Source organism: Nerophis ophidion, linkage group LG08 (assembly GCF_033978795.1).
Source record: "Nerophis ophidion isolate RoL-2023_Sa linkage group LG08, RoL_Noph_v1.0, whole genome shotgun sequence".
In the NCBI taxonomy this organism is placed as follows: domain Eukaryota; kingdom Metazoa; phylum Chordata; class Actinopteri; order Syngnathiformes; family Syngnathidae; genus Nerophis; species Nerophis ophidion.
Genome location: NC_084618.1, coordinates 63,521,484 through 63,548,451, shown reverse-complemented (window position 1 = coordinate 63,548,451; position 26,968 = coordinate 63,521,484). Strand labels below are relative to the sequence as shown.

Here is a 26,968-nt window from a genome sequence, read left to right as displayed (position 1 = left end):
TACAAATAAATTCTTTAAAATTCCTACAATGTGAATTCCTGGATTTTTTTTTCACATTCTGTCTCTCACAGTTGAAGTGTACCTATGATGAAAATTACAGACCTCTGTCATAATATTAAGTGGGAGAACTTGCACAATCGGTGGCTGACTAAATACTTTTTTGCCCCACTGTATATATATATATATATATATATATATATATATATATATATACACACACACACTTTTTAACCCCTGCTGTATGGTAGACATATTGAAGTGTAAGTATGGAAGTGGGCCAACTAAACCACAGCCTTTGAATATGGTCACAGTTGTGTATTATGTATTCTGTGTTTTTTTTCCAGAGGTCTATATCTGGCGTCCATATTCTACAGAGATGACAGTGTCTTGGTGACCCCGGAGGACCAGATTCCCATTGTGGAAGTTGAGGACTCCTACTCCAGTTCTCTGCTGCAGGACTTCCTCTGGTTTACAAAGGTAGACAACCACCAATCTACAAGGCGTCAATTAGGAGTTTTTTTATTTAACATTTTGGATATTGTTGTCCAGGTGTCCTACTTGTGGGAGGAGATTCCCTGGCTGCAGCAGTGTCTCAATCCCACCCAGACGTCATGTTCCTGCACTCTGCAGACGCGCATCAAGATGCTACAATCAATCGCTCACCTCCAGGTGGGACAGCAAAAGGCGTTCACCCAGGAACTCAGCAATTAATTCATGCTGGTATGGCTTCCCTCAGGGCATGCTGGGAACGCAAGACTTGGGTCAGGTGTATTTTGAGCCAATCAAAGACAAGCACGGCAATGCCTTGCTGGTGCTCCTGAAGGATATGAACGCGTCTCCAAACCTGGACGGCGTGCGCTGGATGCAGCTTTGCAAACTGCAGCTACAACGCAAGTCCATATCCTCTCCGGAGGAACCCACCGCTCTGGACATGCTCCTCATCACGCTGCATGTACGTGCTAACGGGGGTAGAATGGTGGGATTGGAGCTTTATTTTGGAAAACGGGTTATTGCTGCTTTTGTTATGGATATACGCTGCTCTAAATAGGAATAAGATGGCTTGTATTTTGTAAATAAGGTTTATTCTTTTTGCAGAAACAATACAGAGGTACTCCAATTACAGATTGTTTTGAGATAAGAGCTCTTTCTCTGCTTTAAGTTGCAAGCAAAAACTTTAGTTAAAAGCATTCCCGGCATTAGCTGGCAGAGCAAATGTGGTAGTGGACCACATAAGATCCACCTAAAACATCCTAGCGTTAGCTTATGGATTAAAAGAACTGACATAACTTGGTTTTCCAAGCATGGCAAGGATAAAAGTGAGTGTAGAAAACAGTGGTGAGTAGATGAAGAGGATGATATTCTTTGAACTAAAGAAAGAAATCATCAAAAACATAACTGAGCTTGTCGCCAACTTGTCAAAACAGTTGGAGTGTATTATTGCTGGTCTGCTCCATACTGAAGCAGAATGAGTCTAACACTGTCATACTAAATATGAAAGTTACATAAACATAACTCCAAAACAAAACATGAAGTGTGTCTAAAAATGCGTGAACTAATGTATATTTGTGAGTTTTAATAGAATCAGGTGTTTTCCATAAGGTTTGCAAATATAAAATTGGGTTTTTACTCAATGTGACAGTATAACTGTCAAACTCATTATGACAGTTATTTAGACATAACTCCTAAAGCAAACATGCAAAATGTCTAAAAATGCCTGGAATAATGAATGTTGTCTGTCTATCTTTGTTGGCCCTGTGATGATGTGGCGACTTTTCCAGGGTGTATCCCGCCTTCCGCCCTAATGCAGCTGAGATAGGCTCCAGCACCCTCCATGACCCCAAAAGGTACAAGCGGTAGAAAATGGATGGATGGATGGATGTAGTCTAAACCAGCCAACGGACATTTATCCATGAAAATATAGAAAAGCTGCTGATGGTGTGTTTGACGGAAAAGCAGCTGGTAGGAGATACTTTAGATGTCCACTTTCCAAGGAAAATGTTGTATATTGTTATATTACTTAATAAAATTACTTTAGTTGTTGGCAGTACATTATATTGTATTGTTTTTGTACAATATTTCTTATCTATTGTTAGTTTGTTTTAAAAAGGCATGTTATAATTGTGCAGCTTTTGGGAGTCTGGGGTGGTCAGAAAGGGGCCAAGCACCAATTAAATTGGTTTCAATTAATTTCAGTGAATGATGTTGATTTGAGATTAGACTTAGACAAATTTAATTGATCCACAAGGGAAATTGTTCAACACAGTAGCTCAGTTGCAAAGAATGGACAGGATAATGCAGGTATAATGTACAAACATGTAGGTTAGGATAGGTCTTCATTGTCATTGCACAAGTACAACGAAACTTTGTTTTCAGCACAAACCTGTTCAAGATTAGACAAACAAACAGTGTACAGGGTTACAGAACAAGAACGCTGATGGGTCGCCATAAGGCGCCCCGTAAAAGATGGGAAAAAGGTAAACGCTGGGGAAGGATGAGTAAAAAATACAATCCAGACTGGGCTCCTAAGGGGGCCTAGTCTGGAGTGGGAAAAAACCTCCATAGCAAAGCACATATACATATTACAACATACATCTCGAGATATCTAGCAACAGAGGGAAGGTAGTTCAAGGTCATGGTCATGTACCATAATAGCAATATAAAATATGACATATTTGTATTATATTATATCAACATATGCAAGGGGTTTGCGTCAAGAGCTCTGACACATAACCAATCAGGCTCGTAAGTTGAGGTACTACTGTGGTATGTACTTGTGTAACTTCGGCTCAAAGTAACGGAGACGGTACATGAAAAACAGAAATGTTAGTTGAAAAAACTGACTTGTATGAAAATCTTATGCAACGTTAATAGTAATGATCATCAACCCATGTCCTCTTCTCCAAATTTGCTTAGTCAGGCATATTATTAAAGTTAATTGCATTAACGATAGCCTTGCTACAAAACTCTTCAATCTGGAAGCAATTCGCCACTTTATTTTGTTTGTGTTCAACAATGTTGCGCATACTGCTTTGTCTCGGGTGGAAGTTTGTCCTTGTGGTTCCCAAACAATGGCGGAACATTCCCTTATGGCTAAAACCGCAGTTCACTGGAATATTTGTCTTTTGCTCTATTACGACTGAACTGCATCGTAAAATACAGCAAAACACAACAAAGCGCTCTTTGTTCCCGCACACAGGAGAAGCTGGCTTATCACAGACGAAGCAGGAAGCTCCTGTCCACCGGCTTGTACCTGGGATATTTGAAGCTGTGCACATCGGTGGAGCAGATCAGAGCGCTGGTGCCGCAGAAGCTCCCAAACATCCTCTGTCACACCAAGATACGAGACAACAACAACGTCTCACGGTTGGCATCCTTTTGGAGGTTTTGCAAAGGTAGAGGATCTATTTTTTAAAGCGTGTGTGGTTTCAGGGAGGAGTGGCAGTGGCTGCAGGGCCTCAGCGCCCTGGAGGAGCCCATGGAGACGGACTCCAGCACGCAGAGCGGTCCTCATCACCTCCTGCATGACCTGCGTGGGGCCATCAAGGATCTGATGGCCCATATCAATGTCCCCGGTAACCAGGTCAGAGCCCTGTGGTCTCCCTTCTCTATTGATGACAAAGCACATTATCGTTTATTGACTGAAACTATTTCAACCATGGAGCCCCAACTTGATTCCACTGGGGTTTTGGTCTGTTCTGGTCAGACCACTAACTCGCATGATGTCTGGAAATGTTCTGAATTTCTCATAAATTGATCATTATTGTCTATTTCCCAATACAGAGTCTTACCAACAGGAAGTAACCCCACTAAAAGTTCAAACATGCGTCTTGTAGTACATGCACTTTTTTTTTGTTTTTCACAGTCTGTGCTACACTACATGGATTAGTCAATTTATTACCACTAACACTGTAATGATGCAGTGTATGGACAGAAGTATTTAACCATGATTTATTACTATTACTATTATTACAGTATTATTCTTATTATTTTTAATATGATTTAATTAATGTAATGTTTTTAACCCTGTCCCTGTCTAGACACTTTGGCAAGTTATAGCTGACAAAAGTAAAAAATTTTTTTTTATTAATAATAATGATAAATGCGTTATGATAAATGCGTTGTACTTGTATAGCGCTTTTCTACCTTCAAGGTACTCAAAGCGCTTTGACACTACTTCCACATTTACCCATTCACACACACATTCACACACTGATGGAGGGAGCTGCCATGCAAGGCGCTAACCAGCACCCATCAGGAGCAAGGGTGAAGTGTCTAATAATAATCATCAAATTGTGTATGATTTTACACAATGATAATAATTATCTTTTTTTTTCAACTGTATTCGTTTTTTTATACAGACTATATACATTGTTAAAATATTGGAATTAATATGATTTTTTTAAATTCTATAAAAGATACCATTGGTGGACTTGGCCACTGTATCATGGCTAATGAATATATTGAAACATTTTTAACTCATAGTAAATAATACAATTATTGTCATGCTTTCAATAATAACATTAAATGTTTGAATATTGAAATTAAATAATGATATCCATTTTTTCTATTTTTGAACATATTGTTATATATATATATACATACATATTTCATTAAAATTGTGCTCATTGAATGTGACTGATTGATTATTTATTGTGTTTCTATTTATATGAACATTGAAGATATTTAAATTACAAATATGTTAGTATAGTGACAGTATTTAGAATATGATTGAGAAATATAGCCATCATGTAAATTATTCAAAAATTATTGTTTTTAATCAAATTTGCTATATTGTCGTGTTAAAATGTATATACTATATTGTTTTAAACAAATATTTTAAAAAAAATCTATTTGGCTAAAAATTGCAGATTATTAATCATTGTTAAATTAAAATGATTTCAAGTATGAATTTTACATATTTCTTACATATTAGAATTACATTTGTTTAAAAATGTATTAAAAAATCAAAAACATCCTCTAACAAATTTTAAAGTGTGTCTGTGGAACTTTTGGTCCCTTTATCCCAGTAGCGGGCCGTGCGTTTCCCACCTAAGCCTTCAATGATGTCCTGTGTCCAATGATTACCCCATCAAAATACCATAATTGATGTCACCACATGACCATCGGACTCATCAGCCACAGCAGTTGTGTCGCTGAATTTAAATTTGACCTCTGGACTGGCGTAGTTTCCATAGTCATTACGACTGATGATGACATGACCATTGCTGGAGAAAAACTTTACAGAAACACATTTACGCACTACTGGGCATTGAAATACCTCAACAGAATACAAAACGGTTCATATTCTGGTGCATTTAAAGATAAATAAACCCGCATCAGCAATTAAAACATATCTTATGTGGTACTGTCAAAATTAAAATTACAAAAAACATGGGGAGAGGATCGTCTGTGTTTCCCTGCTTAGGCTGCTGCCCCCGCAACCCGAACTCGGATAAGCGGAAGACGATGGATGGATGGATATTAAACGTGAAAAAAAATATTTATATACCGGTATATGAACTCACAATCTATAGAACCCATTTAAGCTTCCGGGATTGGCCGGCATGGTCTCACAAGAAGTAGTTTCTCTTTAAATATCCTTCTTGAAAATGGCCTTGCAAATGTATGTGTTGTCTTTTCTAATCATAAAAGATCCAGACGAGGCGTGTTGGCTGAGTTCTTAAAGTTTACTCCACAGCGTGCTCATCAAAAACATCCCGCTGCCGGCATCGCTAAACGGGGCTACTGCTGCATGCTGTTCACTACTGTGGCATGCTGGGAAGTGGAGTTCTTATGTTACCTAGCTCATAGCTATCTAGAAGGCCTTACTGACGACAACTCATGATCAGATTGGCTATCGCAAGTGTCTGTCAAATGTATGTGCCCGTTCAATTACAGTGTACGGACGCCTGCATTGTTGATTAAGAAGGCCTGGGTGGATTTGGTACAGCATGGCAACATAAGCTAGCTGAGTTCTGATTGGATAAAAACTCTATAACCTAAAAACAACAGCACTGGAAGGAGCATTATATGACATGATGAGAATATGAATAGTTTTACATATTTAATGAAAGTATATTAAAAAATAATTGTATCTTTAATTATGATCATTATTTCTGCTTATGTTAGGCCAGCAGAGAAGGCCTTGCTGGCCCTGACGGCACATCACTGCTTTATCCAGAAGAACCTTTGTCAAAAATCATCTGCTGGCTTTCTTCTTCATCCCAAAAGTTTTCCCACACCAAACTCATCCAAGCATGTTTAATTGAACTTCCCCAAACTGTCCACACACTACCGGAAGTCTAGAATGTCTTGAAAAAATTCATAATTAAGCTTTAGGCCAGGGGTTCCCAACCTTTTTGAAACCAAGAGCTACTTCTTGGGTATTGATTGATGCGATGGGCTACCAGTTTGATACACACCTTTAATAAATAAATCTATATGTATTAAAAAATGGGTATTTCTGTCTGTCATTCTGTCGTACATTTTTTTTCCTTTTGCAGAAGATTTTTGTAGAGAATAAATGATGAAAAAAAGACACTTAATTGAACGGTTTAAAAGAAGAGAAAACACGAAAAAATTGAAAATAAAATTTTTGAAACATACTTTATCTTCAATTTCGACTCTTTAAAGTTCAAAATTCAGCCGGAAAAAAATTAAGTGAAAAACTAGCTAATTCGAATGTTTTCGAAAAAATTATAAAAATTATTTATAGAACATTAGTAATTTTTCCTGATTAAGATTAATTTTAGAATTTTGATGACATGTTTTAAATAGGTTAAAATCCAATCTGCACTTTGTTAGAATATATAACAAATTGGACCAAGCTGTATGACTAACAAAGACAAATCATTATTTCTTCTAGATTTTACAGAATTTTTTTTAAAAAAGAAATTCAAAAGACTTTGAAATAAGATTTAAATTTAATTCTACAGATTTTCTAGATTTGCCAGAATATTTTTTTTTTTAATTTTAATCATAATACGTTTGAAAAAATATTTCACAAATATTCTTTGTCGAAAAAACAGAAGTTAAAATGAAGAATTAAATTAAAATGTATTTATTATTTTTTACAATAAAATGAAAAAAATACTTGAACATTTATTTAAATTGTCAGGAATTTAAAAGGTAAAAAGGTACATGTGTTTAAAAATCCCAAAATGATTTTTAAGGTTGTATTTTTTCTCTAAAATTGTCTTTCCGAAAGTTATAAGAAGCAAAGTAAAAAAAAAAATTATGAATTTATTTAAACAAGTGAAGACCAAATCTTTAAAATATTTTCTTGGATTTTCAAATTCTATTTGAGTTTTGTCTCTCTTAGAATTAAAAATGTCGAACAACGCGAGACCAGCTTGCTAGTAAATAAATAACATTTAAAAAATAGAGGCAGCTCACTGGTAAGAGCTGCTATTTGAGCTATTTTTAGAACAGGCCAGCGGGCTACTCATCTGGTCCTTATGGGCTACCTGGTGCCCACGGGTACCGCGCTGGTGACCCTTGCTTTAGGCGGCAATAACAGTGACCACCTGATTACAGTAGACTGCATGTGCCATTATTTGTATTTTCTTCTCTGTATGTTTGCAGGCTCAAGACTTCCGAATCTACACCCAAGAAGTGTTGGAGTTTGGCGACAAAGTTTCCTTCCTCCTCCTCCTGCCTCCTTCCGATGAGGTGTGCACGGCCCCCGGTCAGAACAACCCCTACTCTCCCCGCTCCGGCTTCCTCACGCTGCCCCTGCAGATCTTTGAACTGGGTGAGTCTGCCAGGACCGCGACACACCCCGAGTTAGACGTATTTCATTTAACTGCCTCCTCTCTCCCGCCAGTCCATTTTAACGCCTATTGCCCCAGTTTTATCGGCCAGTACTGCCGTGTGTCCGCCCTGCTGGAGCTGGAGTCCCTCATGTCCCAGCAGGCCTTGAGGGAGGCTTTCTCCGAAGAGGAGCTCCTGGCCGCCAAGAAGAAGCAACAGCAGCTCCAGGAGCACATTCAGGTGTGCAGCGCAGACGCCACGTTCGGATTTTTCGATTTGGACTAACGAATGTGGTTTACGATAGCAAATGGAGGAGGTGTGGCGGGACGCCAGGTGGATCATGGAGGCCTTGCAGTACGCCCGCTACAAACAGCCAACAGGAGGCGTCTCCATCAGTGGCTTGATTGACTTCTCCACAGAAATGCTGCCTCAAAAGCCTCCTTCCACATCCTCACAGCCGGACTTCCTGCCCTCCCCGCTGCCGTCCCCAGAAGCTTGCCGCAAACACTCAGGTGAGACCTCAAAGCGGATGCAAACTTTTTTTCACCAAGCACCACCATAAAGCCCAACATCACAATACAGTAGCTTAGTGGGCCTAAGTAGCCGAGTCATACCAAAGACTATAAAAATGGGACCCATTACCTCCCTGCTTGGCACTCAGCATCAAGGGTTGGAATTGGGGGTTAAATCACCAAAAATGATTCCCGGGCGTGGCCACCGCTGCTGCTCACTGCTCCCCTCACCCCCCAGGGGGTGAACAAGGGTCAAATGCAGAGGACCAATTTTCACCACACCTAGTGTGTGTGTGTGACTATCAGTGGTACTTGAACTTAACTTTAAAAACAAGTCAGAGGTTTTATTTAACAAGTACGTATATTTAAAATTTTGGACCTTGGTTACATTACACACAGATTGAACAGTAACACTGTGTTTGAATATCGAAAAAAAACTCCACTGCACTCAAATGAAGGGATTATTTGGTATTTCACAAGATCAGGGGGGTTACATGGAAAAACATCTACTCCCCAGTGAGCCGGACTGGTAAAATCACAGCACGATAACTTAAAAATAAAAACAACTTCAGTTTATTTTCTTTGTTTAAAAGTAAAACAAGCATATTCTGAATTTCTACAAATCATAATGTTGTTGGTTTTTTTTTACACTTACATGTTGCGGTTAGTAGTATTCTCTCCTTGCCTCCGCTTGGGATGTTTTCCTGCTGGCTCCGCTGTGAACGGGACTCTCGCTGCTGTGTTGGATCCGCTTTGGACTGGACTCTCGCGACTGTCTTGGAACCATTATGGATTGAACTTTCACAGTATCATGTTAGACCCGCTCGACATCCATTGCTTTCCTCCTCTCCAAGGTTCTCATAGTCATCGTCACCGACGTCCCACTGGGTCATTATTGTCACCGATGTCCCACTGGGTGTGAGTTTTCCTTGCCCTTATGTGGGCCTACCGAGGATGTCGTAGTGGTTTGTGCAGCCCTTTGAGACACTAGTGATTTAGGGCTATATAAGTAAACATTGATTGATTGATTGATTGATTGATTGATTTGTCGTTATTTATACTTTCTGAATAAGTTATGTGATAATGTTCATCAGTCAACTCATTGGTGTTAATTCTCAATCTATCAAAATGAAAAAGTTATACCAAAATCAAATTACTAGGTGTGGTGAAATTTGTCCTCTGCATTTGACCCATCCCCTTGATCACCCCCTGGAGGTGAGGGGAGCAGTGGGCAGTAGCGGTGCCGCGCCCGGGAATCATTTATGGTGATATGTATGTAGTTTGCTCATTTTCCTCGACTGGTGTTCTAACACCCATCCATCCATCTATTTTATAGCACTTATCCTTAGCTGAGATAGGTGCACCAACATCATATGGTTTATGTTTTTTTTTTTAATATATATATGTAGCATCATCTACAAAGATACAAATGATTGCTATTGTGACATCTAGTGCAGTGTTTTTCAACCACTGTGCCGCGGCACACTAGTGTGCCTTGAAATACAGTCTGGTGTGCCGTGGGAGATTATCTAATTTCACCTCTTTGCGTTAAAATTGTTTTCAAACCAGTAATTATAGTCTCTAAATTATGTGTTGTTGTTGAGTGTCGGTGTTGTCTAGAGTTCGGCAGAGTAACCTTGTAATACTCTTTCATATCAGTGGTTGGCAGCCGGTGCTAATTGCTTTGTAGATGTCGGATACAGTGGGAGGCAGTGTGCAGGTAAAGTTGTGTCTAATGCTTAAACCAAAAATAAACAAAAAGTGAGTGCCCCTAAGAAAAGGCATTGAAGCTTAGGGATGGCTTTGCGGATCGAAACTAAAACTGAACTGGCTACAAAGTAAAGAAAAACAGAATGCTGGATGACTGCAAAGACTTACTGTGGAGCAAAGACGGCTTCCACAAAGTACATCTGAACATGACATGACAATCAACAATGTCCCCACAAAGAAGGATAAAAACAACTGAAATATTGTTGAATTGCTAAAACAAAGTAGATGCGGGAAATATCGCTCAAAGGAAGACATTAAACTGCTACAGGAAAATAACAAAAAAAGAGAAAAAGCCACCAAAATAGGAGCACAAGATAACAAAACACTCAAAATAAGTCAGGGCGTGATCTGACAGGTGGTGATAGTACACCTACTTTGAGACAAGAGCTATAGTGATGCATGGTTGGTTATGGTTTAAAGTCATATCCAACAATTGCGACGACTTTTTACTGTCAACTGAGTTTCGTTTTTTAATGATTTCTGCTGGTGGTGTGCCTCCAGATTTTTTCAACGCAAAAAATGTGCCTTGACTCAAAAAAGGTTGAAAAACACTGATCTACTGGACACATTTAGAACAGCTGTTTCTTTCATTCAAAAATGTCAGCTCAGTTTTGTACTTATCACACTCATCCTACGGGCCGGGTAACACCTATTCGAGGGCCTCAACTGGCCCACGGGCCATATGTTTGACACCCCTGCACTAGACTGAACCTGCGTACCACTAGTGGTTCACGTACCCCTGTTTGAGAACCACTGGCTATTGAAGTCGGCTAAAATGTTACTTTGTTCAGACTTTGCAGGGTTGTCCGATGAGGAAGGCTCCTCCGAGGTCTTCCTCACCACCGATAGCGACTACGACTCCAGCCGAGCCCAGAGCCCCCGCGAGCTGGACCTCCTGCCCCCGTCGCCGCTCTCCACCTCGGCGCCCCTGGAGCCCCGCGGCCTCCTGCGCAGCGACGGCAGCGGAAGCGGTAGAGGCGGCCGAGGAGGCGGTGCACTGAGGGACTCCACGCCGGACGTCCTGCAGGCCTCAGAGCCACAGCGAGGGAGGGACCTCGGGAGGTGCGGCGGCGGCATCTGTTGCGGGGGCGAGCGGCGCCAACGGGGCCCGCCCGAGCTTTTTGACAGCGATTTCATTCTGCCAAGCAGACAGATTGAGCTGTTACACATCACTGAGAAGCGACAGGCCTTTTGTGTGCGCACCAGCAGCCTGGAGTTCCCCTCGGCTATGTCCGCCGACCGCCAGTCGTACGCCCGCCACGAAACTTCGCCCGCCAACTCACCCCAGCAACGCTGGCACAGGCCCTCGTCGGTCGACCGCTGCTGCTCGGCCGAATGCGCCGCGGCACGGCGCCCGCCCGCACGTACGCTATCTGAGGACAGCGGTACCCAGCAGCTTTCGTCACCAATGACAGCCGCCCACAGGAAGGGGTCCCACGCCACCCTCAGAGTCTACCCCCAGTACCCCACGGGCCTCCCCAAGGAGACCAGTGTCAAGGTACATCTTTGGAACTATACTCTAATTCTCTTTTAATGCGCTGTTAACTTTTTATTTTATGTTTAGGCAGCATTAGCTGGTGCAATTCTGTCCTGACCCTGTTTGTTTGATGCCTTGCTCAAGGACACTACCAGTAGCAGACTAGCGCTTTTCTAGCACCTAACTTAATGAATTCCATGAATAAATGTTTAATGATTTGTTTGATGTTACTATATACAGTGGGGCAAAAAAGTATTTAGTCAGCCACCGATTGTGCAAGTTCTCCCACTTAAAATGATGACAGAGGTCTGTAATTTTTATCATAGGTACACTTCAACTGTGAGAGACAGAATGTGACAAAAAAAAATCCAGGAATTCACATTGTAGGAATTTTGAAGAATTTATTTGTATATTATGGTGGAAAATAGGTATTTGGTCAACCATTCAAAGCTCTCACTGATGGAAGGAGGTTTTGGCTCAAAATCTCACGATACATGGCCCCATTCATTCTTTACTTAACACGGATCAATCGTCCTGTCCCCTTAGCAGAAAAACAGCCCCAAAGCATGATGTTTCCACCCCCATGCTTCACAGTGGGTATGGTGTTCTTGGGATGCAATTCAGTATTCTTCTTCCTCCAAACACGACGAGTTGAGTTTATACCAAAAAGTTCTATTTTGGTTTCATCTGACCACATGACATTCTCCCAATCCTCTGCTGTATCATCCATGTATCCATTTTGGTATAATCTCAACTCGTCGTGTTTGGAGGAAGTACACCCTGGACAACATTCACATTCATACAGTAGGGCCAATTTATTGTTGCCAATCAACTTATCCCCCTGGTGCTGAATTTATTTGAGTAATTATTTTACTGTTGAATTAAAGTTAAGTTAAATGTTATAAGGATAATAAATAAATAAATATTATACAAATGATGAATAATATTACAATAAAAATCCAAGTATGATAATACTAAATAATAGTATTTACTGTGGTTGAATTAAAGGTTAAATTAGTTCCTTTAAATAATCTATTGTGTTATTATTATTATTTATTTTAGTTATTTTTTAAATGATATATTTTAACATTATTTATTATAAATTTAAGGTATTATTTTCTACTTTTAAATGCTAGGTCAAACCTAAATAAAAAAAATTATAGAAAAAAAATGTATCTTCTAATGAAGTAATAATCATGAAAAAAATAAATGAATAAATGAATAAATAAATAATATGTGTGTATATATATATATATATATATATATATATATATATATATAAAATATAAATACAATTATGAAAATGTAATTATCAGTTCCGGAGTCAAAGTTTGTGTAATTTAGATACCGTAACTGTAATAAAAGTGCAAAAAGAAGTCATAAAAATGTTAATGGTAAAACCGAGCAAAATATGAAGGATACCAATATGTACCTTATTGCCCCTCATACCATCACTTATATTCTCGTAAAAAGTGTGTAAACACACAAAAAGCCAACAAACAATATTTTTGGTTGTTTTGTCTGGATTTTGTACCGTTATAAAGGCCCATTTCGCTTCAAAATGTCTTGGTGCACAATAAAATGATGTCATCTCTTTACTTGCAGCTCTGCGTGACGCCGTGCACGTCGGCGGGGGAGATGGTGCAGCTGGTGGTCCAGGAGATGAACCTCGTGTCTCGGAGGATGCTGGGTGGCGGCGATACGGAGCAAGGTGCCTTCTACGGCCCCGAGCAGTTGAAGCACTTCGGCTTGGTGCTGGTGTTGGACGAGAGGGAAAAGTGGCTGCAGGACGACTTCTGTCCCCTGGAGTTACAAAACCCCTGGCTGAGGGGTAAGTTGTGTGTGCGCATTAAGGAGTACTCGCCGCTTGCACTCAAACACAGCCGAGGCACCACAGTGTGACGCCGTACAGGACGTTACTTTTATTGTTTAAAAATATGTTTTTTCCCTGGACATGAACAACAACAAAAAAAAGATTGTCAAAGTGTGCTAAAAAGCTGCAACGTCTATCCTGAAGACCTGCAGTCGGACTTGAGAGCTGTAGCTGAAACGCTCCATCTTGTAAAAATAACAAACCAGCAAATGGACTTTTAAAGAAAGAAACAAAACAAACAAAAAAAAAACAAGCAATACTTTTATGTTTATATTGAGGAACAAAACATTGTCATATTCCAACAATTGTGCTCTTTTATGTTACTGTTGTGAACAAGTTGAGTGTTTTGGATATGACCCACAATGCACCTGGTTACTGATTTACTTAGAGATTAACCCTCAAGAGGTCCTCAGATTTCACCCTCACATTTGACCTGAAAGACAAAAAAACGTCTGCTTATCAAAAACTGCAGTCAAATAATAATAAATTCCTAAATTTGAAATAAGTCAATCTTTTTCATATCAAACATTATCATAGTTTTTATATCTTTAAAGGCCCATACGTTACAATAACAATATCATTTTTTGAATTGCAAATCAAAAGTGTTTCCCCCAAATCCTTATGATGTTTATACATTTTCAGTGTTTCCTAATTATGGGGCGGGGCTGATATAGCAACATAATCCTCTAATTTGCATAATTGGCCTTGTTGCTTTTGCAATAAGTGAGTAAAATTCATGAAAGGCAAACAAAATATGTTTAGACATACAAATATGTTGCTTCTTTTTTCCCCAAGTGTCCCAAATAAACCTAAATGCTTTTTTAAGACGTTGACGAGAGCGCCGGAATCGGCCAAATATCCTTCACTAGATTTGTTGATAGTCACTTTTTAGAAAAACAGCATCTTGAGGCATATGGTTAATGCGCTAGATCTAGTGACAAAATAGACAAGTTGGGAACACTGGTCCATCCTGCTGAGTCTTTTTATTCTCTGGCAGACTAGGTGCATCATAATGAGCAAGTGCAAACATTTGCCATCACATTTGTTTGATAATGAAGACATTAATATGTAGGAAACACTGATTTTGATACAGAAACGTCACTTTCCTCTGAAATGGCTGTAAAATTCTATAAATTAATACTTTTACACGTTTAACCAATCAAAGTACTTCAACTTGAATTTGACAGTACATATCAAATATTAATTATAGTTTGGGGATTTAAATTTTTAAAAGTTTCCATAAGTTAAAACACACATATTGTTATTTTTCATACATCTACTTTACATCCGGAAAGTATCCATTTTTATTATGTTAAAGCCTGATTTTATAAGGCTGTAACATAATAAAATGTAGAAAAATGCATGTTGTCCTCAAAATTCCCCATAAAGACGATGCGAAAACTTTTTGTGAAATAATTTAGCAAATTTTTTTTTTTTTTTAAATCACTTGTACATAAGTATCCACAGCCTTTGCTTAACACTGCATGCTTTGAATGGGGAAAAGTAGCACCATCTGGTGGATAAATATGAAAAAAATATGAAGGGCAGTTTTTTTTTCTATGAAGGGTTTCATTAGTTGACGCTAAGAAAAGTGTTGGATGCATTTTCATTTTTTCTCTTTTTTTTGGGACGTTTTTTGTCATGAGGAACAAATGTGTCGGCGTTTGTGTTGTTTTTTTGTTCTTAAAATGTCAAAACAATCTTTTAAGGGTTAACTTGGCGAAGGTGCTTTTGTTTTCAGAGCAGTTTCATAATAAATAACTGGAGAAAAAAATATATATATTTTAACGGGAGGACATTTTACCCAACAACAAAAGGACACCTCTCACTCGGATATTTATTTTGAAGACTTTTTTTCGTGCTCGACTGAAATAATTGTAGCAACAGAAGAAGTTGGAGGACGGGCGACGTCGCCACCCCTGGTTACCGTGGTGACCTAGTGTTTACAAAGTGGACTTTGCTTCAAAGGTGCATCTACTGTATTAAAAATGTGTTTTAATAACGACGGCTGTGTTAGCGCTTAGCTTTTCCTTTGACTCTGTGTTGTTCAAAGTGTTGTTTTTCCCAAGAAATGTAAATAAACACGCCAAGCGTGTCGAATGTGGGACGGCGGTGGAAAAGAGGCGAAAAGACGAGGACTTTGTTGGTTTGTTTACAAGGAGCTGTCGGCGGAGTCGCGAAGGAGACGTCGCGTCACTTTTTTTGAAAATCTATTTTTATTGAACAATAAATGAGCGTGACCAAGAGCAAAGTAAAAAGCGGCTTTGTGTCGTCTCTCTGAGCACTTCCTGTTTGAGAGGGAGCGCCACCTGTTGTTAAACTCTGTTTGGCCATCATCCATAAGTGCATCACATTTTCTCTGGAGCTTATTCCGCTTCACTTTTGTGACGCACACACACACACACACCAAATGAACCAGGCTCCTTGCGATGACCTCACACACGCAGTCGATGAAAAGCGAGTGGAGGGCAGCTGTGTGCGGCGGTACAAATGAGCACATGGAAGGCTCCAGAAGGCGTGTGTGTGGACAATGAATGTCCTCATGCTCTTTTCCAACTGGACCGCTTCTTCTTCTTATCAGGAACTATTGTCCCATCAAGACATCGAGTGAACGCCATCTAATTCTAGTCAATGCTTGATCGACTTGCACTCTCTGGCAACCATTTTTATTACACTTTATCTTCTTAATACTGTCGAGATAATACTTTAAAGGAGTCAGCGTACAGCTTGTGTATCAAGCTTGTATACCCTTGACCAGATACTGTAGTAAAGATGTGTGCCCAATCACTTATAAAAGATTTTTTTTTATTTTAAATCACCTGACTGGTTACGAAAAGGCCAAATTTTATCCATCCATCTTCTTCCGCTCATCTTGAAGTCAAGTCGCGGGGGCAGCAGCCCAAGCAGGGAAGCCCAGACTTCCCTTTTCCCAACTACTTTGTCCAGCTCCTCCGGGGGTTTAAATGAATCATATTCGGTACTATATCATCTCTGAAAGCACCAGTCCCCCAAAAACCTGCACTCTTGTACTCGTCATGTCGTGTCATTGCTGGTTTATGAGCAGAGGAACATGTTCGGCGGCACACAATCACAGTGTTAGAATCCGCCGCTCGGATCCTACATTATTTGGTTGTTGAGTCCTTTTGGTATTTTCTTATTATGTTTGGACTCTTCCGTTCCCCGAGTTGTGTGCATTTCCTTGTGTTGTGTTCATCACCATGGCGACTTCATTTGCTCCACCTGCATTTACTTTCTGACGCACACCTGTTTTTGATCATTGTTTTAGTATTCAAGCTTGCATTCTTCCTCAGTTCGTTCTTGGCTCATAGTTTACGGTAAGCAACAGTCACTTTTGTAATTTCTACTTCTTTGTGCTCGACACGCGCTTCTGTGGACATTTTTGACTCGATGCTTGCTAACTAGTAGCATTAGCTCCTCGTGCGGTTCGGAAACCCTTTACTTTGCTGTTTTGTACAAGTGTTCTTTATATTTGTATATTAAATCACGTTTTACCTGCTATCCTGCCAGTCTTGGTCCGCTGCTTCTTGGGGTGACACCTTCGCGCATCACAATGCGTTTTGAATATGACACACAGAGTACTTACAAGCAGACACTGTGTGTAGACAGAAAAGGGAGAACGGACGCATTTTGGCTGAAAAAATAAAGATAAAGGTGAAGTTATGACACTGAAATGCCCACCGGAAGAGGTGCTTTAAGACATGGCTGGTTAGCTATTGGCTGAAGTCCAGCCCCTCTTGGCAGTGTTTTAGCTACTTCTGAATCACTTATCCTTGTCTCCATGGTGACAAATAAAGTAAGTTTATAAGAAGTATCATCCCTGGAGGATGCCACCCGAACACCTCCCTATGGAGGTGTTTCAGGCACGTCCGACCGGTAGGAGGCCACGGGGAAGACCCAGGACACGTTGGGAACACTAGATCTCCCGGCTGGCCTAGGAACGCTTTGGAATTCCCTGTGAGGAGATGGACGAAATGGCTGTGGAGAGGGAAGTCTGGGCTTTCCTGCTTAGGCTGACCCGACCTCGGATAAGCGGAAGAAGATGGATGGATGGATGGATGGATGGATGGATGGATAGATGGATGTTACTGTTTCGCAAAAAGACTGGACAAGTTGGTAGAGAAGGCCAATAACGTGGTGGGAGTGGAGCTGAACTCTCTGGCGGTGGTGTCAGAGAGGAGAAGTCTAGCAAAACTGCTAGCCATTATGGACAACAACACCTCCCACCCACTACACTCGGACCTTGCGGAGAGAAGGAGCATGTTCAGTGGAAGGCTCAGACTCCCAAAATGTAACACGGAACGACACAGGAGGTCCTTCATACCGACAGCCATCGGACTGTATAATGCATATGTTCCTTGACTGCACTTAAATGTAGAATATATGTAGAATATGTTTATATTATTCATATGTTATATATTATATGTATATAATATATTATATTATTTATTATTATCATTGTCTATTGTGAGCGATCTGTGGTGCTGAATTTCCCCCAGGGATCAATAAAGTACTTTCTATTCTATCTCTATGTTCCCCATACTAAAGTGTTACCATATTTTTAAATTCTGAGGAAGAGATCTATTGATTATGAAGAAGTTCAGATATCAGCGCAAGACTTAAGATATTAACTGGCTCAGTGGCGTTGTGGTTAGAGTGTAGGTCGTGAGTTCGAACCCCGGCCGAGTCATACCAAAGACTATAAAAATGGGACTCATTACCTCTCTGCTTGGCACTCGGCATCAAGTGTTGGAATTGGGGGTTACATCACCGAAACGATTCCCGGGCGCGGCCACCGCCGCTGCTCATCACTCCCCTCACCCCACCCCTATCAGGGGTACTTTAACTTTAAGACATCTAATGAGATTGATTGATACATGTAACATGTCCAATCTATTTATTTTGTCATTTCCTCATAGATTGTTGTTTGAGATCCTTTATGAGTAACAATTCTATTGATTTTGACCAAAAATGACCAATAAAGAGGAAATCACAGGAATATTCTCTTATTTGCATGATGTTATGCTATTTTCTTTACAATTATTTTGAATGAAATGTAGCATGTTAGCCTGCTCCATTTATTATTGAAGAGAGAAAAAAAAAAGTGTGATCATTGGTCCATGAATGCACGCAGCGTCTCCGCTCAGACAAGAACGGAGGCGAGATGACGGTGCATATTTTTGCACGGTGCCACGCTGTGCTGCGACGCCGTGTGCTAAAACGTGTCGGTGGCAGAGCTCGGCCAGCTCGCTTTCAGCAGGCTCGTATCCCGACGCTCGCCTTGCTAGCGCCACATGTTTTCTCAGCTCCTGAGCAAATAAAACATTGCATGCTTCCCTGTCAGCAGACACTAATGTGCGCACAAACACACACGTGTTGACGCACAAAGACAAGTAGCACCAAGAAAGATTTACACTTTTGTTCTGTACGGAGACAAAAGCGAGCCCTATCTGCAGCAGCTTGTCGCACGCACACACACACACACACACACACACACGAACACACACTTACAGGCGTCCTTTGCGACACACTACGCCTTTAAGGGCGGCTCTTTGCTGTTTATTGACAGTAACTTAAGAATTGTACTGGAATTCTGGCACCTCCTAATTTTAAACCTTCTGACTCCCGAAGGACCCGGGGCTAAATATAACCGGCTGGCATATATCTGAGCAGCTATAAAGACAACCTTCTAAAAACACCTTGAATAGTGTCATTCATGCCAGTCAGGGGAAGCACGCTCAGCTCCGTGACTCATCACAATATACGCCCTATCATCGGAAAAAAAACAAAAAAAACATTTGGTCAGCAATTTGCATGCAATGGGCTGGAAGATTGCCGGCCAAAATATTCGATGCAACTGCTAATGAGTTCCAATGTCAAAATAATCTCTCAATGTAAAGAAATTATGTACAGTTTTGCAATATGTTTATTATTATTGTTCAGCATTCTGTCATATACTCAGTTGTTTGCTTTATTTTGACATATAAGCTATATGTAATATTATTTTTATTTTTTAATTAAATATTGTATGGATTTATTCCTAATAAATACGCAATAATTAGCAATAGTATTTACATATATTGTAATTTAATTATGATTAATTATTAAATGTCATATATTGTATCGTATTATTTTTATAAGTATACTAATTAATATACCACATGTCATAATCCAGAGATATTTCAAACATATTTTAATATTTTAACAAAATACAAAAGTAATTTTTGTTATCCATCCATCCATCTTCTTCCGCTTATCCGAGGTCGGGTCACGGGGGCAGCAGCCTAAGCAGGGAAGCCCAGACTTCCCTCTCCCCAGCCACTTCGTCTAGCTCTTCCCGGGGGATCCCGAGGCGTACCCAGGCCAGCCGGGGGACATAGTCTTCGCAACGTGTCCTGGGTCTTCCCCGTGGCCTCCTACCGGTTGGACGTGCCCTAAACACTTCCCTCGGGAGGTGTTCGGGTGGCATCCTGACCAGATGCCCGAACCACCTCATCTGGCTCCTCTCGATGTGGAGGAGCAACGGCTTTACTTTGAGTTCCTCCCGGATGGCAGAGCTTCTCACCCTATCTCTAAGGGAGAACCCCGCCACACGGCGGAGGAAACTCATTTCGGCCGCTTGTACCCGTGATCTTATCCTTTCAGTCATGACCCAAAGCTCATGACCATAGGTGAGGATGGGAACGTAGATCGACCGGTAAATTGAGAGCTTTGCCTTCCGGCTCAGCTCCTTCTTCACCACAGCGGATCGGTACAACGTCCGCATTACTGAAGATGCCGCACCGATCTGTCGATCTCACGATCCACTCTTCCCCCACTCGTGAACAAGACTCCTAGGTAATTGAACCCCTTCCACATGGCGCAGGATCTCCTCCCCAACCCTGAGATGGCACTCCACCCTTTTCCGGGAGAGAACCATGGACTCGGATTTGGAGGTGCTGATTCTCATTCCGGCCGCTTCACACTCGGCTGCGAACCGATCCAGTGAGAGCTGAAGATCCCAGCCAGATGAAGCCAACAGGACCACGTCGTCTGCAAAAAGCAGAGACCTAATCCCGCGGCCACCAAACCGGAACCCCTCAATGCCTTGACTGCGCCTAGAAATTCTGTCTATAAAAGTTATGAACAGAAGGGCAGCCTTGGCGGAGTCCAACCCTCACTGGTTATTATTAGTTGAATTAAATATTCATTTAAATTAATTAAAATGAATATTTCAAAGATCTTAACTTTCTTCAACACAATAAAAAAGCAATAATGTTTTTGGTATTATTAGTATAAGTACCCCGCGACCCTGAAAGGGACAAGCGGTAGGAAATGGATGGATGGATTAGTGTTGTTATTATATCAATGTATTATTCATCCATCCATTTTCTACCGCTTGTCCCTTTCGGGGTCGCTGGGGGTGCTGGAGCCTGTATGATATAAAAATAAATAAAACAATTATAAATATTTCTAACATCTTTTTTTTACAATACAGAAATGTTATATTACAGTATTTCTGATATTGTTGTTCCCTGGGCACTGCATCTGCTGTTTTGGGTTGGGCTCTCTGGGTTGGTATGTCCATATGAGTGCACATAACTACTCACATATACATACATACATACACACATACGTATATTCATCCATTAATACAATACATACGTGTACACATCGGTACTTACCCAAAAACAGAGGTACCTACGCTCCCACATACATACATCAGCACGCACATTCACTGTACAATCATACATATACACATACTGTACATATAAAAGCACATATGCATACATACTGTACACTCATGAATTTGATCATGTTTCATCAAACATATTAAGGTTGTTCCCCTAGGGGAAACTTGGTAAAACACGGCACACTGACGTAGCTTAACGTATTGTTACTATAACAATCTACAAGGTTAATACGGTTCGCTTCTCTTTCTTCCCCATTTATCTGCTTTCTTTTGTTTTTCAAGTTATCATTACATATATGCATTGTTGCATTTGAAACGATTGTATTGTTGATAATAGAGGTAATTATTGTTATTATTCATTATCAATAGTGCTATTTGTATTGGTATTTGTAATGCTCCATTTGTAGCGTAATAATGTTCATTGTCATTTATGTTATTAATATTTACATCACTAACTGCTTCTTTGCTATCACTTTTACACTGTTTTGTTCTTGTTGCGGTTCTTATTGTTTGTGTTGTTTGTTGTTGTTGTCTCTCTGTCTTACCCCCCAACCCCCAATTTCCCCCTCTGGCTTCCTTTTTTCCTCTTTCTATCCCCTCCTGCTCCGTTCCGGCTGTGCCAAATAATAATATAAATCCATTTACTAAAGTCAAATACAAATAAGGCGACAACAGAAGTATCCCAAACTTCTCTTTTGTAAAGTAAGTCTGTACGGCAAATATGGGCATCTACATCAACTATATGATTTGCCTGAGTAGCTGGACAGCACGAAATTTAAAATGATCACAAAAACAATAATTTGTTATAATAAAATTAAATAAAACAATTGAAAATATTCAAACATCTTGATTTTCTCCACAAAAAGGAATAGTAGATGTATCTTTATTTTTTATTTTTTTATGAAATAAATTAATAAAAGGAAAAAAAAAACAATTACAAATATTTCATACATGATATATTTTTTTTTACAAAATAGAAACTGGTTATCAACTGTCAAGTTGTTTTTAATTTCCCCAGTTCTTTGAAAAGGGCCTTGGTCCTTAGAACGCAAAAACAACTCAAATCTTCTCTTTTTATTCCCTTCCAGTTTATCCATCCATCCATTTTCTACCGCTTATTCCTTCCAGTTTATTGTAGGGTTAATTAGAGGGTGATTAGGTTAATAACCTTAAACAAAGTAAAACATTGCAATATTTTGAGTTTAAACTAATAAACAAATCATCACAACTTGACAGTATTATTACTATTATATTTGTATTCATTTAATTTAAACATACATTCATATTGGATAATAGTATAATATATTTTATTTAATTTCGTAAGTTTTATGAATTATACTATCCATCCATCCATCCATCCATTTTCTACCGCTTATTCCCTTTCGGGGTCGCGGGGGGCGCTGGCGCCTATCTCAGCTACAATCGGGCGGAAGGCAGGGTACACCCTGGACAAGTCGCCACCTCATCGCAGGGCCAACACACATAGACAACATTCACACTCACATTCACACACTAGGGCCAATTTAGTTTTGCCAATCAACATATCCCCAGGTGCACGTCTTTGGCTTCACGGTGGCAGAGGGGTTAGTGCGTCTGCTTCACAATACGAAGTTCCTGCAGTCCTGGGTTCAAATCCAGGCTCGGGATCTTTCTGTGTGGAGTTTGCATGTTCTCCCCGTGAATGCGTGGGTTCCCTCTGGGTACTCCGGCTTCCTCCCACCTCCAAAGAATTATACTAAAATATTCTTAAATTATATAAACAACAATAATAATGGGAAATACATATTATATGCATTCATGCAGCGTGTACCTAATAAAGTGTCCAAGTGAGTGCAAACCTGCATAGAACAGGGGTCGGCAACCCGCGGCTCCGGAACCGCATGCGGTTTTTTGATCAGTCTGATGTAAATGGTAAATGGGTTGTACTTGTATAGCGCTTTTCTACCCCTTTTTGTGGCCCAGCTGCTAAATTGCCGACCCCAACGACTATGCCGTGAGGTTTCCGGATTTTAGTGCCTCTCTCAGAAATCACCCGGGGATAACATTCTCCAATTTTCACCTGGACTTCAATAGTGAGGGTGTGCAGGATGGCAATGTCTTTAACCTCCTCTACAACATGTCGTCGCGCCCGCTTTTACATCACGCTATCTGCGTGTCGACTGATCATTTTATGTTCAGCCTCTGTTGACACACAAAAGCGACTGCAACACATACTTAGTCAACAGCCATACAGGTTACACTGAGGGTTGTAATATAAACAACTTTAACACTTACTAATATGCGCCACACTGTAAACCCACACCAAACAAGAATGACAAACACATTTTGGGAGAACATCGGCACTGTAACACAACATAAACACAAAAGAACAATTACCCAGAATTCCATGCATCTCTACTCTTCCGGTCTACATTAGCACCAAAGCCCAACCCCGCCCACCTCAACCGATGCACGGAGGGGGTGGGGGGATTTGGTGCTAGCGGGGTGTATAATGTAGCCCGGAAGAGTGGGATACATGGGATTCTGGGTATTTGTTATTTTGTGTTTATGTTGTGTTACAATGCCGATGTTCTCCCAAAATGTGTTTGTCATTCTTGTTTGGTGTGGATTCACAGTGTGACACATATTAGTAAGAGTGTTAAAGTTGTCTATATCACAACCCTCAGTGTAACCTGTATGGCTGTTAAACAAGTATGCCTTGCAATCGTTTGCGTGTGTCAGCAGAAGCCTCGTACGGCATGTGACTGGACTGGCAAGCTGATTGGACGTCTTGTAGTTGGCGTCAAAGGCAGCCCCTTCATAGGTTGCCCTTATTATTGTTAATCGAGGGTAATTCTGCAAACATTCATAAGAATGGTTGATCTGACATTCGGTATTTTCTTGGAATATTCGGAATGGTTGGCAAGTGTGATGCTGTCAAGTGGCATTCATAAAAAACTTGCGGGCCCCACTATCATTAAATTTTCATATTAAGGTGCGGGCCGAATGTCTGAGACCCCTTGTTTATACATAGCACAAAGTAAAAAAAACTGTATGCAGTGTTATTTCATTTTAAGTTTCCATTGTTTTCTTTATTTTGTGAAACGGGTCAAAATGTCTCTTTGAGTGGTAAAGGTTGCCGACTCCTGGCATAGAGGGTGCCACTGCCAAGATTTCCCTTTGTTTTGTCTTAAAGGTGCACCCTAGGTCTTCCAGTGTAAATATGATAAATACACTTGATTTATTCGAGTTTAAATGATACAACGTGGTGTTTCCTGGATGCAGGGGAGACATTCCTGCACAAATAGATCACCTGCTCCCAAATCCCACTCCGCCCTCTTCCCATAACGTTGCTCCATCCTGCCTGCCTTCCTACCGCTGTCTGATTCCAGTTTGCCTGGTACTTACTGGCAGATTTGCAGGGAATATTTGTGCATGAGTGATGGCGTGTGTGTGTGTGTGTGTGTGTGTGTGTGTGTGTGTGTGTGTGTGTGCAGTGGGTGGGAAAAAGTGAAGGCTGCCACTGTGGCATCACTCATTTCTCTCCCCCAAAACCCTCGCTCCCTCCCCAGGGCCCATAAACCTTTAAAGCACCTATAAAACACTTGGCGAGGCCTTTTTGAAGTTTTTATGAAGATCTGGCTTCATTGTTCCCAAGAGATGAGCCCCGCTCCGCTGGCGCCTCCGAGCTTTCTGGAAGTGCCAGTGAATTCAGGAGGGGAGTGGAGAGGGGAGGGGGACTGGTTGGGTGCGGGTCCGAGGGTAAGAAGGGGGTTGGCACGGTGGAGCCTGTGTTTTTATGTCCCACTGTGCGTGTGTGTGTGTGTGTGTGTGTGTGTGAGTCTGTGTGTGTGTGTGTGCGTCAGGTAAGCAGATGATCTGCAGATGCGACGTCAACAACAGTGACAACTTTATTTCCCTCTCCCAGAATTCTATAACTTTTATATGTTTTTGTTTTTTTTCCCCACCATCCAAGACGTGGTTGATGAACTCAGCGCAGATTGTAAGGCAAGCACATGTGTTTGCATGTGTTGCGCCATGTGGGCGTCTGCGTATGCCTTTTGTGTGCGTTCGCAGACGACGGGGCCAGCAGGTTGCGTGGTTTGTTGTTTGAAGTGGGGCTCTGTTGTTCTCATAGAGCTAAATGAATGGAGCCGGACCCCCCTCCATCTGTCTGATCCAGCGGCACCGGCCCTCCCTCCCAAATCCCGGCTCCGACAACCCGACGCACTGGCCCCCTCAAAGGAACAGTTGGCAAACGGGACGGCCCATTAAACAGGGCGACGAGAAGGAGAGAGAGTGTGTGTGTAGATATCTGCGTGTGTGTGTGCGTATATGTATGTTTGTTCGCCAGGCTGGTGGCTTTGACTCTGTCGTCGGCCTCAACGCCACATAGGTGTGTTAAACTCCATTATCTGGAGTGACGATTATTTTGAGTCTTCTCTCTTCCTATCTGTTCAAAAAGGTGACGGTTATCATTTATAACTTGCAAGAGAATCAACCAAGTTTCTGTTGCACTTGCTCATATGCAATATAAGACATTAACCACCCGTGACCCTGAATAGGACAAGAGGCCTCAGGCTTGCCACTGACAGTTTGTTTGTGTTTTAGTTTCTCCTCTGTGTTTAGTATTTCCTGTCCTTAGTTCCTGTCAAGCGCTCTTATTTTGTCAGCTTCCTTGTCTTGTTCCCTGAGTGCTGTGTTTCCCGTCAGCTACGGCTGATTGGCACCTGCTGGCCACACCTGTTACCAATCAGCCCGCTCCTATTTGTGCCTGCTTTGTCGTGTGTCAGTTGCTGGATCATTGTATTGTCTTTTTCGATGTCACGTCTAGTTGCTCTTGTGATGTGTTATCGCTCCTGTCGTGTCGTACCTTGTCTTTGCAGCGTAGCGGTAAGCTATATTCAGTTGATGTTTGTAGCTTACTGTATTTTGTTCCCTGCTTCAATTTCATTTTTCATTATACAAGTACGACTTCTGTTTGCTTGTTCGCGACCCGCTAGCTTCCACGCTAAGCTCCTGTTTATTTTCTAGCTCCCAGGCTAGCTCCTTTTGTTTGATTATCCGCCTCGTGCGTACTTTGTGTTTTTACCCTTTTGGTTTTGTTTTTGTCTTAGTATTTAATTAAATCATGTTTTCTCATTCCATGCCTGCCTCCATCTCTGCATCTTGGGGTTTGTCACCAAATAACTCTGACAAGAGGTAGAAAATGGATGGATGGGTTGTGCATTCACACATTGATTGTGTGGATTATTTTGGGTCTTTTTCTTTATTTCTGTTAAAAAAAATAAAAATATGACAATTTTAATAAATAACTGGTCGGAGGACACATGGATGTGTCAGAGTTAGTTTGTGACAAACCCCAAGTCGCAGAGAAGGAGGCAGGCATTGAGTAAGGAAACATGGTTTAATGAAACACTAAGACAAAACCAAACAAAAGGGGTACATTAAAAAGCGTGCACGAGGCAGATAACAAACTAAAAGAGCTAGCATGGGAGCTAGAAAACAGAAGGAGCTTAGCATGGAAGCTAGCAAAAACAAAAGGGCCTAGCGTGGAAGGTAGCCGGTAGCGAGCAGGAAAATAGAAGTCGTTGCGTGTAGTACATAGACAAATTGAAAGCAGGGAACAAAAGACAGTAAACTACAAACTACTGCCAAAATATTGCTTACCGCTACGCTGCAATGGCACAACACGACACGACAGGAGCGACAATACAGAAGTGACAATAATCCAGCACTGACTGGATGGGAAGACAGGTCTAAATAGGAGCGGGCTGATTGACTCCAGGTGTGGCCAGGTGCCAATCAGCCGCAGCTGAGGGGACACAGAATCTGGGAGAACCCCAGGAAACAGACAAAATAAGAGCGCTTACAGGAACTAAAGACAGGAAATACTACACACACACAGAGGAAAA

General features: G+C 41.0%; 1 protein-coding gene across 3 annotated transcripts in view; it reads left to right on the top strand.

Moving 5' to 3' along the window:
- The window catches only part of LOC133558157 (ankyrin repeat and fibronectin type-III domain-containing protein 1-like), a 447,422-nt gene extending 431,813 nt beyond the window's left edge, over positions 1–15,609 (top strand). Inside the window, exons 14-23 of one of the 3 annotated variants that reach the window (XM_061909324.1) lie at positions 345–477; positions 550–669; positions 737–952; positions 3,197–3,363; positions 3,430–3,580; positions 7,585–7,753; positions 7,826–7,992; positions 8,057–8,264; positions 10,826–11,532; positions 13,117–15,609. In XM_061909324.1, coding sequence (XP_061765308.1) covers positions 345–477; positions 550–669; positions 737–952; positions 3,197–3,363; positions 3,430–3,580; positions 7,585–7,753; positions 7,826–7,992; positions 8,057–8,264; positions 10,826–11,532; positions 13,117–13,413 — 2,335 coding nt within the window. In that variant the 3' untranslated portion in view covers positions 13,414–15,609. The remainder of the gene's footprint in view (positions 1–344; positions 478–549; positions 670–736; positions 953–3,196; positions 3,364–3,429; positions 3,581–7,584; positions 7,754–7,825; positions 7,993–8,056; positions 8,265–10,825; positions 11,533–13,116) is intronic. The other 2 variants (XM_061909322.1, XM_061909323.1) reach the window with 2 other exon arrangements.
- Positions 15,610–26,968: the final 11,359 nt, after the last annotated feature.